This window comes from Mercenaria mercenaria, chromosome 4 (assembly GCF_021730395.1).
Source record: "Mercenaria mercenaria strain notata chromosome 4, MADL_Memer_1, whole genome shotgun sequence".
NCBI lineage: Eukaryota > Metazoa > Mollusca > Bivalvia > Venerida > Veneridae > Mercenaria > Mercenaria mercenaria.
The window spans coordinates 76,239,142-76,255,478 of NC_069364.1; the positions used below are offsets into that span (position 1 = coordinate 76,239,142).

General features: G+C 35.7%; 1 protein-coding gene across 1 annotated transcript in view; it reads right to left on the minus strand.

The window, feature by feature from the left end:
• Nucleotides 1–16,337, minus strand: part of LOC123552181 (exostosin-2-like) — a 23,404-nt gene continuing 7,067 nt past the window's right edge. The window contains exons 3-12 of the mRNA XM_045341632.2: nucleotides 16,119–16,315; nucleotides 14,205–14,411; nucleotides 12,045–12,231; nucleotides 9,485–9,624; nucleotides 8,827–9,052; nucleotides 8,322–8,505; nucleotides 8,045–8,114; nucleotides 7,387–7,483; nucleotides 6,890–7,033; nucleotides 1–6,179 (exon numbers count right to left, since the gene is read on the minus strand). Coding sequence (XP_045197567.2) covers nucleotides 5,829–6,179; nucleotides 6,890–7,033; nucleotides 7,387–7,483; nucleotides 8,045–8,114; nucleotides 8,322–8,505; nucleotides 8,827–9,052; nucleotides 9,485–9,624; nucleotides 12,045–12,231; nucleotides 14,205–14,411; nucleotides 16,119–16,315 — 1,803 coding nt within the window. The 3' untranslated portion in view covers nucleotides 1–5,828. The remainder of the gene's footprint in view (nucleotides 6,180–6,889; nucleotides 7,034–7,386; nucleotides 7,484–8,044; nucleotides 8,115–8,321; nucleotides 8,506–8,826; nucleotides 9,053–9,484; nucleotides 9,625–12,044; nucleotides 12,232–14,204; nucleotides 14,412–16,118; nucleotides 16,316–16,337) is intronic.

Here is a 16,337-nt window from a genome sequence, read left to right on the forward strand (position 1 = left end):
CTCTGTGAAAAAGTTTTATTATCATTATTTCTGAAGTACAAAAATTGGAAACAAAATATTAATGTATATACAAAGAGATAGCACAAAACAATCGACAGAAAATGCAATGTCGAAATTTAACAACTGATACACAGTTCTGGATGAAACCAGTTTATAACAATCAATTATTACCTCCTGTGAGTCTTTCAGAATATAAAAAGCAATTTTTAAAGTTCAGACAGGGCCCCTCCCTGCATAAAGGCAAAACGAAAAATAATTTTTAATTAGTCAAAGGTACCAACTTTTAACTTTAGCAGCTTTTAATGTATTTTACAGTTTGTTTTTTTTTTCTAAAAAAAGTGCTCCTGCTTTGGAATTATGCGATTTGGACTCGGGTCTTTCTAAGATAATTTCTCAGTCTAAGAATTCCATTATTGTCACAGACACTAAAACACATTGATACACAGACTGACAGACATATGATGTGTTTCTCCTAGTAAATGGTGTTGAAACATATCTAGAAACAATGAAAAGGAAAGACTCTATACAGAGTATGAAGTGTTTATCAACATAAAAGTAAAATATAAAGCACACTTACTCAGAACACTTCTTTCAAATACTGGATTATATCCATGTAAATAATTGATCAAACATGTATACAACTCACTGATAAAAAGGTGAATGTAAGAGCTTAGCTCATGTTCACTAAAAATATCTATAACAAGAGGGTAATGATGACCCTGGATTGTTCACCTGAGTAATATGAGCTACATGTTCCAAAAGGTCACATTCATGGTCAATGAAATTCAGTTTTACGACTGGTATGCAAAACTGTGTATATCATTAAAATTTCAAGGCTGTACCTTTAAAAACAAGATAGTAGGTCAGTAGGTCAAGGTCAATCAAGTGACATCATATTGCTTTGGGTAATCAGGTAATTATAATTAAACAGTCTTGGAAATAGGATCAAGTGAATTTTTAAGTATTTTTTCCTATATAACTCACATAATAACTAAGTGACCCCAGGGCGGAGCCTCTTTTAACCCCAGGGGCATAATTTGAACAATTTTGGCAGAGGACTACTAGACAATGCATCATACCAAATACCAAAAGCCTAGGTCGTACGGTTTCAGTCAAGAAGATTTTTAAAGTTTTTTCCTATATAAGTCTATATAAAACTTGGGATCCCCAGGGCCTCTTTTCACCCCAGGGGTACAATTTGAACAATTTTGGTTGAGGACCATAAGACAATGCTACAAACGGAATATCAAAGGTCTAAGTGTTGTGGTTTCAGACAAGAAGATTTTAAACTTGTTTTCCTATATAAGTCTATGTAAAACTTGGGACCGGGGTGGGGCCATATTTGATCTTAGGGGGATAATTTGAACAATCTTGGTAGAGGACCACTAGATGATGCTACATACCATATATCAAATCCCTAGGCCATGTGGTTTTGTACAAGAAGATTTTCAAAGTTCTCTCTATATAAGTCTATATAAACCATGTGACCCCCTTGTCGGGGCCATATTTGACCCTAGGGGGATAATTTGAACAATTTTGGTAGAGGACCACTAGATGATGCTACACACCAGATATGAAAGTCCTAGGCCCTGTGGTTTTGGACAAGATGATTTTTAAAGTTTTTCTTTCGGTTGCCATGGCAGCCAGAGTTCAGCATGGAATTCAATTCTTTGAAAAATGTTGAAAGGGGGCCACCCAAGGATCATTCCTGTGAAGTTTGGTGTAATTCTGCCAAGTGGTTTTCAGGAAGAAGATTATTTTAGAAAATGTTGACGGACACACGACGGACGACGGACATTGAGCCGTCACAAAAGCTCACCATGAGCCTTTTGCTCAGGTGAGCTAAAAATGGCAAGTCTACTGTGAAATAAAGCTTTGATTTAACATAGAATGAAGCAGAATGCAATGACCAGTTGGTTGATGTAGCTACAAGATGACACAAATCTGCTGTGGCAGGGATGAAAATCAAAGTTACTTTACACAAGCCCTATAAACGGAAGATACAAATATAAAATTTGAAAAACAGGCATGATTGTATATACTGGTCAAACAAGACTTATTCTTTGACTTTTTGTTAATAATGCAACTAATACAAATAATAAGGTATTCATTTCAAAGCAAATGTCAGTTTTGAAAAAAAAAAATTCAATGCTAAACTTGATTCTGCTCATCAGATACCAATCAAAGCCACAAAATTCATTACAAAGGTAACCAAATGCTTTAAAACATCGCTCTAAATGTATTTGTGAGTTTGTCAGTGAAGTGGCCATATTAACAGCTTAGCAAAATTTCACTCGTGGATAAATTATTTATGTAGTGATAAAAATCTTAAATTCTGAACACAAATGGACATAAAGAAATTCAAAACAAATGATATTAGAATTTAAAATGATATACAGCATTGTTAAAATATATAATTTAATAGTAAATACAAAGATTGGTAAAATGCAGTTTAACTTTTCTTTCTCGTAACAAATTTCAATAGCTTGACTGCCACTATTGAGAATTTCTACATTTTTATTGACATAATGTTACCATAGACGGAATAGACGGAATCTCTTTACAAGATTTTTTTCTCAAATTACAAACACAAGGAAATTTTGAAACAAATATGACATAAATCTGGAGGCTTGCAGTATTCAGTAACCCTTACCCTGCTAAATTTCTATAATGAACTTGTTCACCTTTCAATTTGGACAGTACCAATAACTGTTAAAAGGGGTGCTTAACAAAAACATATTGACTGAATGGCGAACAGTGCAGATCTTGATCAGACTGCACAGATGGTTAGGCTGACCATGATCTACACTGGTCGCAAAGGCAAAATCAATCGTGTCCAGCATGGTAAGGGCTAAGCTTGCTGGTTCAAACTTCACTGCTACTGACAAAACTTCACAGATGCCAGGCCATAAATAGAACTTTTTTATAGTAAAACTGAATGGACTTCTAGATTCCAATGGACAACAAAATGTAACAACACTGTGACTAAGAATGGGGAGAATTTTTACAGTCCCCACTTGGCATTTAAAGCTGTTCGAGGGTTCAACGCAATAAGGGCATATCTACATGTGATTATTATATGTAGATACGCCCTTATTGCGTTGACATTGGCATTGTGATTTAGGTAACAATACAAACACCATTAATAGCTCAATTACTGCAAAGAAAACTCCCTGGCTTCAAAAAAGTTTAGTAAATTAAGATTTTCATGTCCATAAATGTATGAGTGTCCATTTTGAAGCTAGCAAGGGCTGACGTTGTGCAGTTTTACAAATAATGCTAAGTCTGCAGTTACAATATATCCTTAGGAGGGCCGGCACGTTTTTTTATACAATCTCACCAGGCATACAACATGTTTCTGACAACACAGAAAATGACAACAGACGACCTTCAGCTTTTCCCAAGAGTAAAGAAAATGAAAGTACACAGGCTAAATTTGAAAACAAGCCGCATTTGCATTGGTCTATAGTCAGGGTTCAAGTGCAGGTGTCATCCCTTCTAAATGTATGCATGTGTACATTTTTTTTTAATGGGGAGTCAATTTTCAGTACTTTCTTACGATATGAAAATACCTTCGGTCAGCTTTTCAACTACGAAAAAATATTTGCACTTGGGAAAAACACAAATCCCACAGGGGTCCGTAATGGAGAAAGGGTATATGCAGATTTTTGGAACTTGGAAATTGTTGAAAAGGTCCTTTTTGATGTTGTCAGAATGTGTCAGCATTGGATAACAGATATTTCCATATTTGAGAGCTGTAGACCTAGACATTTCAGAAATATTTTCAAAATGAATTTCGTTTACTAAGCATGAAAGAGCCATCAGACACTAATACATTTCAATATGATACGGCTACTGAAAGGATATCATAGGAATTTTCAATGTTCAATTTCAAATCTAGCATGAAATGACATGTCTTAACTATCCTAAATGGACATTTTAGAAACATTCATTGCTGTCAGTAAGTTTACAGCAGAGATGCAATATTACATATAGGCATTATAAACACATAGTTTGTGCAGGTGAGCATCTTAAAGACACTGACCTCCAGATTTTGTGCAGGTGAGCATCTTAAAGACACTGACCTCCAGATTTTGGCCAATAATGACCTTTCTTAAAAATTGAAGTTTGGTCATATTATGAACATTAGAACATGAGTTTTTGCTCCTAAACTATCTAAAAAAATACCGAATCAAGAAACAAAAACATGCCTACGTTGGGAATCAAACTCCGACCACTGTAGCAATAAAATTTTTCCAGTACACCACAGAGGAATATGTATTTACCTGTCATCAAACATAAAACTTTATAATTAAAGCAGTTTACCTCCAGTGCCCCGTTACAAATGCTTTTCAGTTTTGAAAAATTAGTAAAAACAACTAATTCTTATGTGTTTTCATAATACATAATCTGTCAAATACTAACTTTCAAAACCTTCTTAAGAAATATAGCAATAACTTTCTGATATCTAAAAATTTTCCTTTTTGTTATCGTACAATCTGGAAGTCAGTGCCCTTAAAATATTCAAAGAAATACCCTGCGATTATATCTGGTCACACAATGAACTTATCACAAAAGCTGTCAAGCAAACAAAAGATCTTCTTAATCACTTGTATACATGTATAAACTAATACACACATAGCCTAAAATACAAGGTACTAGCCTTTCAAAACAGTTTCATACAGATCACAAGTTAGGCTATAACACAGCAGATAAATAATAAAATTAAAGCGAAGTACAAAATATAATACTGGCCTTTGTACAAATAACACAAACAAATGGATGATTGGTAAATCTGAAAATGAACTGTGTAAAACAAAGTCTTTTAAAGTCCATGTATCACAATTTGCTTTGTATCCCATGGTTTCTATGGCAACGTGGTCCATATTCATCAATGTTTAAAACCTGAGGCTTAGACTTCAATTTTTTTTTTTTTGGTCTGTCATTATATAATTTCTCTCAAAAATCCAGAAAAGGTGAGTGCTCTGAAAGTGACTAGTAACACAAACTTATTAACATAAGATTTTTGCAAGATATTCTTATAAATAACTAAAATATTGTGCAGAAGGTAGTAAACCATTGCAACGTTTTTGAAATAATGTAGAAAATTTACATTCTTCTTGCATTTTACCCATATCTAACTATCATTTTCACCCACTTCATCATTTTTCAGTGTCTTATATACATTCCAAGCCAAACTTGCTGGAAATGAACATGTTGAACAGTTTCTCCAAAACTGTGGGCAAGTAGTTTTAAACATTAAAACACACTGAGGGCTGTGTGCAAAGTATTGTAAATGTATAGAAATAAAGAACATGATACTGTAGTTCCGTGCTCAGCCCTTGACATATTGTGATAAAACTTTATAGATATAGACAGCTCAGCTAAGTGTCATCCCTATGAAATTGCAACAAACAATTCTTTAGTCTAAATTTCCGGCTTAAATCATTCATGAATACTGGACTGTGTAACAAGTAAAATGCATTTCTGATAACATGTTTGACTCTCTGAGAATATGGTAGAAATATAATATGATCTTTTTTTTTTTTTTAAATAATCATAAAACTAAAAATTTAATAAAATGCGAACGAACTGCAGCCAGAAAGTTATAATTCTGTCAATTTTTACCCTTTTTTATAACAAATTAATAATACAAGACAGCCTGTCACGGTCACATAATACTCATTTGCACATTATTTAATTGCACTCACATGTAGTATGTAACATCCAGAAAAAGCGTTAAGTTATCAATGACTTTTTCAGAGAAACAAGGTTATCAGAATTGCAATCACATGTTCACTGATATTCAATATTCTAATTTCTCAGATCTATAAACTTCCTATATCATTAAATTTCTTTAATTCAATATTAAAATTATCTTTGTATAGCACTGGATCAGCACGAAATTCCACAGATTTTAATGGCATGGACTGATAAACACTTGTAAACTGGTTTATACATTCTGATCTCTCTACCATGTGTGTGATATCTGCTGACAACATCTCTGTATTGATACATTCAGGACATTTGAACTTCTTTCTTGGCGTAACTTTAATAGGTGCTTTGCCGGTAACGTTTGAGATAAGGAAGTTCATTGCAATGTCTTCACAGTTCATGTGTTCATCTACCCAGGACTTTATATTGCCAGGCATGTTGGATGTATACAGATAGCTGAAATACTGGTAAAATAAAAAAAAAAATACGTTAATATATCATATGAATCACCATTTTAAAGTAAGACTTAAGAAAAACATTAATAAAATCAACCATATATTTATGTTAAAAGAGGCTTTAAAGTGTGAAAGTAGTTCCAATAAATACTACGCATATTTATCTATGGTGGAATACAACTCCACCGATAACCTGGAGAGTACTATTCCACTGACAACCAAACATGCCATAAACAATGTAGATCTATATTATACAATTTCCATTTTGATTTTATTTTCACTAATATTCAGTGAGAATTTTCAATCTAAATGGGTGTGAATATTCAGCAGCATTATGTTCAATACTGCAACTCATGAGGTCAGTTCAGCAAGGTGAACAAAGTGATATAGAGGATATTTGTTTGTTTCAGTATAAGATTAAATTATCTTTCTCAAAAGAAAACCAGATACAATATTTTCACAAGTGGCATAGCCACTAATGAAAATGTAACCTATGGTGTTCATGAGTGAAAGATATTTTGATCTTATGTGTAAAACAAATAAATTTTCTTTTTATTTCATGTTTTGACTAAATTTACCCATTTTATGGTTTCTTATCAATGAAAAATATATCTGATATTTTTCACTGTGAAAATACAGATATATATCACCCTAACATTTTGATAATTCACTGAAAAACATGTAATATACGAAAATACATGATCTAGTACAGTATATACCTTGTGATAGAAAGCAGCTCCAGTGAGAACCATGGATATAGAATTTGTCCATTCAGATTCGTATCTCCATTTTCCTGTGGTATTATCCCACAGGTGAACTCTAGATGGAAATCCAACTAAACGATCCGGGAACTCACGCCATACCTGAAATTTTAAACATTAAAATTCAGTAGTATTGTGGCAACTACAATTGCAAAATTTAGAAAAATGCATTTACTTACTGGTTTTAAATTATTGTTAAATTAGACATGATTCAAATTTGTACAGCCAGTTAGAATAACAGTTTGACAAAGCATTCTACTGTAAATATTTCCTGTAATTCAATACCAGGGAGAATTTCTGTTTGTAACACAAACTCTATTGCTTTATTTCAAAGTCCAACAGCGAATATTTTAGATGCAAGATATGTTATCATTTATATGATATATTTGTCTTACTTCAAAATATCGCATACTGTTTTCATTAAGATTTCATCTCCATGGAGACACCAAACCTACCTCAAATCCAAACTGTAATTCATCAGCTGTCAGCATAACAATATCATCATCTAGCGCTAGGATACATTCTGTCTCTATCTCCTTGTATGCCTTAAATCTATGTATGAACAAAAGAAGAAATACTGTTAAAACTGAAAACAGTTTACTAACTGGCATTTTAAACAGAAAGGGATAAAAAATTCTTAGTCTTTCATTAGTAATGTTTCTGTTGGGTTTTACACAGTTCAAATTACAAGAACACATTTCAGCTTTTAATGATGGAGGATGACCCCAAAAGTCCCTCTGGACATGGTTTAGGCACAGCAGACACCTGGACGGATCCACTAACCTTCTGCAAGCCATCAAGATTGTTTACTTACATGACACAAGGGACGCCTGAACCCGAACAAGGAAGGGGCAAGAAAATCAAGTGAGCTATATTAGTAACTTGTCACACATAATTTCTAATTTAAAAGATTACCAAAACAAACACACCATTTAACAATATTGCTAATTCTCTCTTGCAAATTTGGAACAGAAGTTTTTTTAATAGATATATTCAGTTTACATTGTATATGTGTAAAACTAAATAAGAATTTTGATGATATCTGCTAGCCAATTCTTCCCAAAGTAAGATGTCAGTACACTGCACTGTGCATAAACAGGAATGGAAACCTACCTATTACTCAGTTTATTCTCAGATGTCTGAATCACCTTCAGAGGTTTTCCAGAATTTGGCCAGGCAGACTCTGAAAGATTTAAAGCAGGAATGTTTTTATGATTTCTGGTAATTCAAATTTTTTGTAATAACTATCTTGTCTTTAATATAATATAGTATTTAACCTACCACAATGTTCTTTAAAACTGAACCTTTATACATGGTATATGAAAATTTATTACAGTGAACTGTCACATTAAATTGTTAAACATGAATAACTTTTCTAACAAATACTGACCATGAGGTGGTGTTTTTTCCTGGTTGTTCCACACTACAATGATCTTGGCTAGACTGGGCACCTTTGCTACCTGCAGTATGACATCAAACAGTGATTCCAGTCTGTCATATGTTAGTATCACTGCTGTAAAACCTTGACTGCTAGGTGGCATTAGAGGAAGGAACAGTGGATTTCTAGATGTTCCCTGAAATACATCAATAAAAACAGTGAATTTAAACACAGTTGAAACTCGGTAACTCAAATTCCAAGGGATCAAGCATTTTACGACATTGCCAAAATTTGAGTTAAAATGGTATTTTGTGTATGTGTTTTCAGGACTGGACTTGAAAATATATTCGAGATAGAAAGAATTTTGAGAGCAGTGAGTTCGAGATATCGTATTTCAGCTGTATAAACAGATGCATTTTGATAATGCCTATCACTGAATTTTCAGAAAATCTTGTATTTCAATATCAGCTGTGTATAATTTGTAAATGCATGAATCAAGACGAAAAATAATATTTACCATTCTTGGGAAGTCATTCCATTCCTCGTACTTTCTGCCAGCATAGGGGAACACCCTATCATTGATGATCTGTAGTGTAGTTAGTGTTATATCCTTCATGGTGCGGAAATATTTGTTGAAGAAGAAGTGGACCTGCTGTCTCATTTCATAGATACGTTCTGTGCTAAATGACTGCAGAATTTTAACAACATCTCCAAGGTCATCTTCTCTTACTGTTACAGCTGCCCTATAAACAAATATGTTCTTCGTAACAATCTATTCTATTTATTTGTACTGTTTGCTCTTTCATAAACAGCAAGATACCTATTTTTGCTACTATTTACAGTTTGTGCGAGTTTTCTGCTTAAGCATTTTTTTCTAAATAATTTTATGTCATAAAATATAAAATATGGTGCCTTTTTGTAGCAGTAAGCACAATGTCCTTTATAGTGTCACCTCAATAGAATATCAGGCCGCAGAAATGTGACATGACACTTCACCCAGTCACATTTTACTGACGCTCGGCTGACCAGTCCTAGAACTATATCCCTAATGCCGAGTGCTGAGGGAGTTGCAAGTACCATTTTCCATGTCTTTGGTATGATGCAGCTAGGGTGCAAACCCCCAACCACCCGAGGCAAGCACATACAATACAGAAGTGTCCAAACTAGTGTCATACCTTTTCCAGTCCAGGACTTCAGAGAATGGCATCACATAACTGTCAGCAACTACAACTGGGATACAGCCCGCCTTCATGGCATCATACAGCGCTGTCTGACCCAGTCTGGAACCACGTAGAACTAGGCAAAAGGTTGATTCCTTCAAAATTGAAACAAGAGGACCATGATGGTCCTGAATCGCTCACCTCTTCCCACATGACCCAGTTTTGAGTATGACGTCGTTTTTTCTATTATTTGACATAGTGACCTAGTTTTTGAGCTCATGTGACCCAGTTTTGAACTTGACCTAGATATTATCAAGAAAAAAATTCTGACCAATTTTCATGAAGATCCATTGAAAAATATGGTCTCTAGAGAGGTCACAAGGTTTTTCTATTATTTGACCTATTGACCTAGTTTTCGAAGGTACGTGACCCTGTTTTGAATTTTACCTAGATATCATCAAGGTGAACATTCTCACTAATTTTCATGAAGATCTCATGAAAAATATGGCCTCTAGAGAGGTCACAAGGTTTTTCTATTTTTATATCTACTGGCCAGGTTTTTGATTGCACGTGACCCAGTTTCGAAACTGACCTAGATATCATCAAGCAGAACATTCAGATTAATTTTCATGAAGATCCATTGAAAAATATGGCCTCTAGAGAGGTCAAAAGATTTTAATAATTTTAGACCTACTGACCTAGTTTTTGACCGCAGTTGACCTAGTTTCAAACTTGACCTAGATATCATCATGATGAACATTCAGACCAACTTTCATACAGATCCCATAAAAAGTATGGCCTCTAGGGAGGTCACAAGGTTTTTTTTATTATTTGACCTACTAACCTAGTTTTTTAAGGCATGTGACCCAGTTTCAAACTTGTTCTAGATATCATCAAGGTGAACATTCTGACCAATTTTTATGGAGATCCATTCACAAGTATGGCCTCTAGAGAGGTCACAAGGTTTTTCTATTTTTAGACCTACTGACCTAGTTTTTGACCGCACATGACCCTGTTTCAAACTTGACCTAGATATCATCAAGATGAACGTTCAGACCAATTTTCATACAGATCCCATGAAAAATATGGCCTTTAGAGAGGTCACAATGTTTTTCTATTATTTGACCTACTGACCTAGTTTTTGAAGGCACGTGACCCAGTTTCGAACTTGACCTAAATATCATCAAGATGAACATTCAGACCAACTTTCATACAGATCCCATGAAAAATATGGCCTCTAGAGAGGTCACAAGGTTTTTCTATTATTTGACCTACTGACCTAGTTTTTGGTAGCAGGTGACCCACTTTCGAACTTGACCTAGATATCATCAAGGTGAACATTCTGACCAATTTTCATGAAGATCTCATGAAATATATGGCCTCTAGAGAGGTGACGATTTTTTTCTATTTTTAGACCTACTGACCTAGTTTTTGACCGCACGTGACCCAGTTTCGAACCTAACCTAGATATCATCAAGATGAACATTCAGACCAACTTTCATACAGATCCCATGAAAAATATGGCCTTTAGAGAGGTCACAAGGTTTTTCTATTATTTGACCTACTGACCTAGTTTTTGATGGCACGTGACCCAGTTTCAAACTTGACCTAGATATCATCAAGGTGAACGTTCTGACCAATTTTCATGAAGATCTTGTGAAATATATGGCCTCTAGAGAGGTCACAAGGTTTTTGTATTTTTAGACCTACTGACCTAGTTTTTGAAGGCACGTGACCCAGTTTCGAACTTGACCTAGATATCATCAAGGTGAACATTCTGATGAATTTCCATGAAGATCTTTTGAAATATATGGCCTCTAGAGAGGTCACAAGGTTTTTCTATTTTTAGACCTACTGACCTAGTTTTTGAAGGCACGTGACCCAGTTTCGAACTTTACCTAGATATTATCAAGGTGAACATTCTGACCAATTTTCATGAAGATCTTGTGAAATATATGGCCTCTAGAGAGGTCACAAGGTTTTTCTATTTTTAGACCTACTGACCTAGTTTTTGATGGCACGTGACCCAGTTTCGTACTTGACCTAGATATCATCAAGATAAACATTCTGACCAACTTTCATAAAGATCCCATGAAAAATGTGACCTCTAGAGTGGTCACAAGCAAAAGTTTACGGACGCACGGACGGACGCACGCACGGATGGATGACGGACGACGGACACCGCACGATCACAAAAGCTCACCTTGTCACTTTGTGACAGGTGAGCTAAAAAAACAAAAAAAAATTTAATGTGATGCTTTTTTTTCAAACCAACAAAACAAAATGAAACTGGTGTATTTGGCTATGTGATTCTTTCCATTCATTCAAGACCTTTTCTATAACAGGAGAAGTGGAGTACTGCTTATTACTAAGGCTGGAACTCCTGTTATCATAAATTTACAACCTCAATCACTCAAAAAAACTCTTTATTTCAATTCATATTCTTTCCATCAGCTATCAACCTAGCAGTGAACATGAAGCATGCAGTAAATGATAACAGTGTAAAGGATTACAAACATGCAGTTGATAAGTATTGCCAACAATCAAAGGACTCATTCTACTATTACAATCCTACCTGGAGAACTTGTGGATACTGGAATGTCAAAGTGTCCTGGCACCTCTTTGTAAAGTCCCAGTTACTGTCTGAGGTAGGACACTTATCTACAAGCAAAAACTGAGACTTGTCCAATCCTACCAGAACCTCTTTATACTCCTGATGTAAACCTGTCTGTGTGGACACCAACAACCACTGCCGCACTTCTCTGTAATGTATATTTTTACTTCATATGTATCAAAACCCTCAACTTTACTATGTAAATTAACTGTGCACATACAGCTACATGCATATTATTAAATGCCATACAATAAAAGTTATTTCTTAAGGAAACTTTCAGTGTTTTAGTTGTACACACTTGTACTGTGTTTAGCAATACATGTAACAAGTGTTTAAAATTTTAAACCTTCTTCATAATACTGTTGGTACTCTTAAACCTGTTAATTCTATGTTTACATAAACTATATGTAATATTAAACTGTTAAAGGTATACAAGACCCAAATTTCATATTTGAAAATAACAAAAATTAGAACATACCGTACAGGCTAAGTTGACATAAAATTAACAAGTTTATGTGTATTATCAGTACTATCATTAGGTTTAGAATAGTACACACTTAATACATGTATAGCTAAACACAGTATAAATGTGTACTTTCACCAAAAAAAAATGGAAGCTTTTTAATACTGAACTGATACTGCATGACATTTAACTATAAATGTAGCTCTGCATGCTCATTTAATTTATATACAAAACAAGGCAGTCTAAAAGACAGCTATATCCCCCGCCGCTGTTATGGATAGTGGCTAAAACCTTGGACCTTGAGTTGTGACCTTGACATTGAGCCACCATGGCTGACTCATGGGTTCTGCAAATTGTCTTGATGAGGTGATCATTTGATCTAAGTTTCATGATTATCCTTAAAGCGGTTTAGTAGATACAGAGCAGACACGATATGGAAGGCTCAAACATTTGACCTTGAGTTGTGGCCTTGACCTTGAGCCGACATGGCTGACTCATGGGTTCTGCACATCGTCTTGATGAGGTGACCATTTGATCCAAGTTTCATGATTATCTTTCAAGGGGTTTAGGAGATACAGTGCAGACACAAAATGGAAGGCTCAAACCTTTGACCTTGAGTCGTGACCTTGACCTTGAGCCGACATGGCTGACTCATGGGTTCTGCGCATCGTATTGATGAGGTGATCATCTGACCCAAGTTTCATGATTATCCTTCAAGGGGTTTAGGAGAAACAGAGTGGACAGGAAATGGAAGGCTCAAACCTTTGACCTTGAGTTGTGACCTTGACCTTGAGCCGACATGACTGACTCATGGGTTCTGTACATCGTCTTGATGAGGTAATCATTAGATCCAAGTTTTATGATTATCCTTCAAAGGGTTTAGAAGATACAGAGCGGACACAAAATGGAAGGCTCAAACCTTTGACCTCGAGTTGTGACCTTGACCTTGAGCCGACATGGCTGATTCATGGGTTCTGTACATCGTCTTGATGAGGTGATCATTTGATCCAAGTTTCATGATTATCCTTCAAGGGGTTAAGGAGATACAGAGCGGACACGAAATGAAAGGCTCAAACCTTTGACCTTGAGCCGACATGGCTGACTCATGGGTTCTGCACATCGTCTTGATGAGGTGATCATTTGATCCAAGTTTCATGATTATTCTTCAAGGGGTTTAGGAGATACAGAGTGGACACAAAATGTTACGGAATGACAGAAGACAGAAGGACAGACGGAGACCATTCCTATAACCCCCCCCCCCACCACACGTGGCGGGAGATTAATAAAATCGAATATATCTGATGAGGACTTTCAACACTGAAGTAAATATCTAAAGACAAAATATTTTGCAAAAGATAGGTATTTGATATATTTAATATTTTAACCCTTACCTTGCTAAATTTCCATAATGAACTTGTCCGTCTTTCAATTTGGACAATACCATTAACCGTTAAAAGGGGTGCTTACCAAAAAGATACTGACTGAATGGCAAACATTGTAGATCTTGATCAGACTGCTTGGATGTGCAGGCTGATCATGATCTACACTGGTCGCAAAGGCTGGTTCAATCGTGTAAGCGGTAACATCAAGATGAGCTGAGACTGATAGAGATATTTTGTAATCGGTTTAGACAAAACAACAATCATGATGGTACTTACAAGTAAGATTTCTCTGGTAAATAGATGTTGGCAGTTAGAGGGTTGTAGACTGGTATAGAGACATCATATGTTCGTCTGTATGTCCACGATGAAAACCCACCACCAGCAATTACTGCTTTACCAACATTGATATCTATCACATTGTTATATTCTGGCACACTGCCTGGCAACATGTTCATTAGTAAATGGTTGGCACCATCTCCCCACCTAAAATATATGCAAATCACATGTTAAATGTACCTAGGCATACCTAACTCATAAAATGAGAAGACTGTATTTCAAATTCAGTGTGATTTTTAAACAAGAGGGCCATGATGGCCCTATATCGCTCACCTTAGTTTAATTGCTTTCTTGAAAAAATTCTTTGCTAAAGCTAAACAAATAACCCCATGGGGTGGGGTCAATTTGACCCCGGAGGTAATGATTTGAACAAATTTTGTAGAAGTCTACTAGGCAATGCTACATGTCAAATATCTAAGATCTAAGCCTTCTGGTTTATTTTTAGAAATTTTTTGAAGATTTTCCTATGTAAAATCAAGTGACCCCTGGGGTGGGGTCAATTTTAACCCCGGGGGTCATGATTTGAACAAATTTTGTAGAGGTCCACTAGGCAATGCTACATATGAAATATCTAAGCTCTAGGCCTTCTGGTTTATTTTGAAGATTTTTCTATGTACAATCAAGTAATCCCATGGGGCGGGGTCAATTTGACCCCGGGGGTCATGATTTGAATAAATTTTGTAGAAGTCTACTAGGCAATGCTACATGTCAAATATCTAAGACCAAGGCCTTCTGGTTCATTTTTAGAAAATTTTTGAAGATTTTCCTATGTAAAATCAAGTGACCCCTGGGGTGGGGTCAATTTTGACCCGGGGGTCATGATTTGAACAAATTTTGTAGAGGTCCACTAGGCAATGCTACATGTCAAATATCTAAGCTCTAAGCCTTCTGGTTTATTTTTAGAAAATTTTTGAAGATTTTCCTATGTAAAATCAAGTGACCCCTGGGGTGGGGTCAATTTTGACCCGGGGGTCATGATTTGAACAAATTTTGTAGAGGTCCACTAGGCAATGCTACATGTCAAATATCTAAGCTCTAAGCCTTCTGGTTTATTTTTAGAAATTTTTTGAAGATTTTCCTATGTAAAATCAAGTGACCCCTGGGGGGAGGTCAATTTTGACCCTGGGGTCATGATTTGAACAATTTTAGTAGATGTCCACTAGGTAATGCTACAAGTCAAATATCTAAGCTCTAGGGCTTCTGGTTTTTGAGAAGAAGATTTTTTAAGATTTTCCTATGTAAAATCAAGTGACCCCCGGGGCGGGGTCAATTTTGACCCTGGGGTCATGATTTGAACAAACTTGGTAGAGGTCCACTAGGCAATGCTTCACACCAAATATCTAAGCTCTAGGGCTTCTGGTTTTTGAGAAGAAGATTTTTAAAGTTTTTACTTTTGGTTGCCATGGCAACCAGAATTCTGTATGGAATTCAATTCTTTGAACAATTTTTAAAGAAGACCATCCAAGGAACAACCCTGTGAAGTTTCATCAAAATTGGCCTGTTGGTTTAGGAGGAGATGTTGTTTAAAGGAAAGTGTGGACGGACGGACGGACGACGGACGGACGGACGGACGGACGCCGGACGGTGAGTGATCACAATACCTCACCCTGAGCACTCAGGTGAGCTAAAAATATACTAAACAGGTGCAGAACTACCTTGCCAAGAATTCCTTTCTTCATGCTCATATATTCACAGCAACCATACAGTTCTGTACTGGAGTAAACCAGTTCTGTTGTAGTATTACTGATGAGTAAGACTAACCAGATTTGAAGGCGTACACAAAAAATCTAATTTTATTTTTACTAACTTTAATTTAACAAACAGTAAATGTCTGAAAGATGTTTCCTTAGTTACCATTTCAATGCGGCAAGAGCTTGACTGGTCTCCTTCAACCGGAGTTTGTTCTGGTTGAGTAGGTCTATAGATGGTACATACAGACAACATTTGGTGGGGTCACTGGTGTAGAATGGACTCTCCATGATGGCTGACAGTACCTCATAGAATTCCTTGGATATAGACAACAACATTGATGCTCCAGACTCATCAAGGAACTGAAACAGAGATCAATCTTTC